Source organism: Azolla caroliniana, unplaced genomic scaffold (genome assembly GCF_043228905.1).
Source record: "Azolla caroliniana isolate FFs.n. ecotype wild unplaced genomic scaffold, voAzoCaro1.0.p SCAF_3, whole genome shotgun sequence".
Lineage (NCBI taxonomy): Eukaryota > Viridiplantae > Streptophyta > Polypodiopsida > Salviniales > Salviniaceae > Azolla > Azolla caroliniana.
This window is the reverse complement of record NW_028230438.1, coordinates 8,419,739-8,424,739: the sequence shown is the minus strand read 5'-3', so window position 1 is coordinate 8,424,739 and position 5,001 is coordinate 8,419,739. Positions and strand designations below refer to the sequence as shown.

The following is a 5,001-nucleotide window of genomic DNA, read 5'->3' as shown; positions in this document are numbered from 1 at the left end:
TCGGTAGGTACATGGTTGCATAGATTGGGAGTATCTTTTGGTTGTATTTGATGTCAATTACAAATGGAAACTCAAAAACATTGTTTATGGGAATGCATTGAGTCTCAACAGATATGGCAACAATTCCTTAGAATTTTTGCTAATAAATTTCCCCCATTGGTTTTCACTTGGGGCATGGTGGTTTGGACATCACTTGTCCGTGATGTGTTCTATTATGACAATGAATCTATGGATCATGGATTTTACACTAAATATGGAAGTGTTCATACATTACCACTACTGTCATTACAGTTTTCGGGAGTACGGAAGGAAGTCCTGCCAATATGGGAGATACTGAGTAGTACCATTGTATATCACATCTAGAAGGCTCGGTGCTCTCTCATTTTCCATCAACTTAAAACATCACCAACTGAAAGTGGTTTTGAACATTTGGTTAGACATAGTTCATACTTTGAAGGGTCAATGGGATGGTATAGTTGGAGATTCTATGACTAAAATTGCTCAACGGCATGAGTTTCTTATTAGCTGGATAACTACTCCATTCATGACATCCAATTATGACACTCTTTATTGGTATTTTCAGCCTCCGAAATGGTTGTTTCCCCCACTGATCACATAGAGGTTTAAAATCTTGTAAAATATTTTATACTAATGACAAGATATCTTCTTCTTCTTTTAAACATACATACATAAACACATACACACGCACACATGCATGCATGCCATGGAGGATCCATGACCAAAATTTGTTCTTCTTTGGAGACCTTGATGTTGAGGCCTAACTTGCTTGCTTTTCGGTTCATGTCTACCATGGGTGATGGGTCTACCAAATCTATGGACCATGGGTATATGAATTCATCCTCTTACTTTTGAGGGGACAACCTTGTCCTAACATCCAATTGCAAAATATCTTGCATCATAATCCTAATGACGTTATGTTGCATCCTATATGTAGGTTTACATATAATTGAATTGTGCAACCCAAACCAACATGAAGTGTCTCATCTTTTGTGAGGACTCAAGAGCTAGCTAGCCTCACATATCTATGTTGAAGGAACTCCCATGGATTGTGCATTAAAACACCACCAATAGTGGTAGATAGTTAGGATGTCTTGTTATATTGGCAAGTGATGTCATATCTAGGAACAAAAAAGATTGGATAATTAGACAAGCATATTACCCAATTGAAACAATTGATTGAAACTAGTAAATAGATTTATTAATGAGTAGCAATGAAATAGAAACCCAAGCCTACCAATACTAAAAAGATAATCTAATGAGCATCCCTCTCACACACACAATCTTTCTCGCCCATTCTCTAGATTTGATCATTCATTATATTGTGGAAATTCTGTTTAAACAGTAACATTCAAATGGTTTCCCGATATGTGGTACTTACCCATTTTACGAGCTATAGTGCCGGTCATTAAATCATTAGGGATATGTTGTGTGTGCTTGTTTTAAATTTCAATACGTATTCTATGCTCTTTATTTTCATATGTACCCAACAATTGCAAAAATATAGGTAAAGGATGTCATTCTCACTATGAATAAAGATAAAAAGTCAATAAGGAACGTATCAAACATGAATAAAATAAGGAAAGGGGCATTCCCATGTGCAAAGCTTCTAGGATCTCAAAGTTTCATAAAGTTGCAAAGTTACAAGTGTTGTTGTTGTGATGTGGCATGTGCAAAGGGAGAAAAGTGCCAAAATGACAAGTTTACCATAAGCAGAAATTTATGGTTAACGATGTAAATAGGTGGAGATATGATGAAATGAAGGCTTAAATCCACAATTGAAGTCAACAGAAGTGACAAGAGCTAACCACTTTGGATGATCAATTGAAGGATTTGAACCTCACTAGGGGCAACAAAGGTGAAAAGTCTTGCTACAATGTACAAGTGATGACAACAAAGCAAGTAGCACATATGAATAGGTTAAATTTGCTAGAGACAAGATTTTGGCCTGCAATTCTGAGTAGGAGTAGTTAGTGCTCCACTGTTGAGCCACTTTGCCAAGGGTCATGAAAACAAAATTGGCTCGGAATTTTGAGCGTTCAAAGCTAATTTTATTTGAAAAGAAGAAAATTTGACAAGCAATAAGATTGGAACCCACCATACTATATTTCGAGATATTTCGTAATCGACCATTCGAGCAATGCTCTTATCTAGCATGGAAATTTCCCCATGAAGAAGAAAGTTATTCGACAAAAAAATCATCTATGACCCTTTGATTCAGACCTATGGAATTTAAATCATCCATGGGTCCTTTGGATGAGCCTAGTCATTTCGCCCCTAGGTGATTCAAACCTAGAGCATTCACATTTCAACATTAGCTACAGCCAAACAAGGAAGTGTGTGAAGAAAGTGAAAGGAAGGAGAGAGAAGGGAGGACGAAGGCCATGACTGTTCACCAAGCTTAACCACATTGCCCATTGAAGGTCAAACGACATCTGATTTTCCCTCGAACATACAGAGTGCATTTACAAGTTCACCCACACAAGTCAAGAAGGGATGGTTTGATCACATGCCATAACAAATATAATTTCTACAACCCATAATTGATAAAGCCATCTTCCTTGGTTTAGGTCCACGATGTTAGAAAACCAAGTCTTGAGGCATCCAAGAGGAGGGCATCCAAAATGTTTCGAGTGATTCAAGTTTTTAGTTTATTCACGTAGTTCTTGAAAACACTCTTATGTACTCCTACAAGCATACCATAAGTAAAATAAAAAACACCAATGGATGTCATGGTTCCATAAATACCATTGGTCTCAATCTCCCCACAAGTGCAATTATATATGTGCAATCCGAGCAATGACATGGTCAATTCATACTTGCTCTTTTTTCTCTCACCAATTAGTTGACAATGGGGGAGAGGGGGGGGGGGGGGGTCACTTAAACAGTGGCGAATCCAACGACATTCAAGGAAGTAAAGAAAAACAAAATGAAAGCGCTATGACTGGAGGTACTAATAAAATAAGAGTGTTAATCTCCTTGTTAAGAGAAGGCAATCTAGCCAGGTAGGCTTCGTGGTGGTCACGAAGTAATACGAACAATCTATACGAGCGAATTCATGGTGTTTGTCTTTGTTGAGTTGGGCGGACACGATCACGTCCATCCATGCAATATGTGAGTAAGTATGATGCGGGCGCCCACACGCGACGGACACAGTTCGTGCGGGTAAGGCTCCTAAACCGAACCGTTTTTTAAAATCGTTTGGAGGTTCGGTTCGGTTCGGTTCAGGCTTGAGATTCCTTAACAACAGCCGGTTGTAATGGCTCAAGCCAAACCAAACGGTTAAGCCGAAACCGAACTGTTGCCGATTCCTAATTTGGTAGCATTTAGGGTTTCATGGAACAATCTCTTCTTGACTTGACTTGACTTGACTTGACTTAGGTTAACACATATACACACACAGACGTGTTGATATGGATCTTGACGGAGAAGGAGACCTCAACAGCAGATTCTAGGGTTTCTCTGCCTCCCCTGTTTCTCTGTATTTGGATCCATCCCCCTCTGTTTCTCTGCAATGGCTTCACGATGTCCCTTTATACGCCGGATTCTGCACGCTCCGACCTCACAACCTCTCGCTGCCAGACGACTCTCTGCTTCTGCTTCTGCTTCTGATGCTGCTTCTGTCGGTGAGTTTCTTTACGCAGACCCCTCCCTCTCCCTCTCCCTATAGAACGGATGATTTTATCAGTCTGTTCTCTACGGTATGTGACACGGTCGCCGTCACCGGATCGGCTTCACTTAGATAGAATTACTGCGTTGACAAGTGTGTTCTAAAACTTCTGCAATTTAGCATCTTACTTACCATTATTAGCCCACAGTTCTGGGGAGAAGAGATTGCTACATGCGAGAAACAATTCTTGATTTTTTGAGGCATTAAGCATCAATCCATAACTTATGTGATTGTACATCTTTCTACTAGCCCACTCACTGTGCTGGGGAGAAGAAATTGCTACAAGCAAAATGTTTTTCCTTGATTTTTTGAGGCATTAAGCATCAATCCATAACTTATGTGATTGTACATCTTTCTTCTTCAAGGCACTGCAAATTTTGGGTAGGCAAAGATTAGATTTTCCATTCTATGCCTAGAAATGGAGTAGATACTTATGAAGGAGCAGGAAATCACCATATGAGAGATTTAGTTTCATGTGGTTTTGTCAAGGTAGGATATTGTCAAGAAAGTCAGAAACGGAAAACTTTTTAAAGCCTTCATTCACCTGGTTTTCATATGCCTCTTCTCTGTTTTTTCTCTTTTCAACAGTCACGCAGTATGCAAAGCTCCTTAGAACTCAAAAGTGTTGTATGTAGAAGTAGGTCTTCATATAACTGTTTTTATGTACAGCCTCTACTGTCCATCTATACTTCAGATTTCCCTGATTGTTATAAGTGTTTATAGGTGATTGGTCAAGGAAGCCATCATTTGCCGAATATTCAAAAAGTGCTCTACCAAGTTTCAACTCCATCTCTCCATACCTAACACAAAGACATTATTACAGCAGTGGAATCTCTGTTGTGGATGCTGACTCTGGCAACAGCTCCAATTCACATACTGAGACAAGAAACTCAGGCATGAAGATCTCAGAACGCCACAACCTTGTTATGGTATATACTTGTAATGTATGCCAAACTAGGTCAGCAAAAACCATGAGCAGGCAGAGCTATGAGAAAGGGGTGGTCATTGTGCGCTGCTTCACATGCAAGAACCTCCATCTCATTGCCGATCGCCTTGGCTGGTTCGGAGAGCCAGGTAGTGTCGAGAACTTCCTGAAGGAGAAAGGAGTAGAGGTAAGAAAAGGATCCGAAGAAAGCTACGAGTTCTCTTCTGAAGACCTTGCGGGGTGGAGTCGTCCTCCTACAGAAGAAAGAAACATTTCTTTGTCTGATTGTGCGGATAAGAACAAAAGTGATGGAGATTAATGGGTTTTGTGCTTATATTGTTTGTAATTCTGATCCTCCAAATTATAATTTACGGAAAGTAATGCTATA

At 39.6% G+C, this 5,001-nt stretch overlaps 1 protein-coding gene across 1 annotated transcript; it reads left to right on the top strand.

The window, feature by feature from the left end:
* The first annotated feature begins 3,406 nt into the window (after positions 1 to 3,406).
* ZR3 (Zim17-type zinc finger protein) lies at positions 3,407 to 5,001 on the top strand. The gene is made up of 2 exons (XM_087316515.1): positions 3,407 to 3,644; positions 4,412 to 5,001. Exons 1-2 carry the CDS (start codon positions 3,533 to 3,535, stop codon positions 4,930 to 4,932), a joined length of 633 nt encoding a protein of 210 aa, XP_087172641.1. The 5' UTR covers positions 3,407 to 3,532; the 3' UTR covers positions 4,933 to 5,001.

Excerpts from the sequence above, each read along its gene's own strand:
- ZR3 (XM_087316515.1), top strand. The coding sequence starts at position 3,533 with ATGGCTTCACGATGTCCCTTTATACGCCGGATTCTGCACGCTCCGACC. Across the intron at positions 3,645-4,411 it reads TTCTGATGCTGCTTCTGTCG|GTGATTGGTCAAGGAAGCCA; the intron begins GTGAGTTTCTTT and ends AAGTGTTTATAG.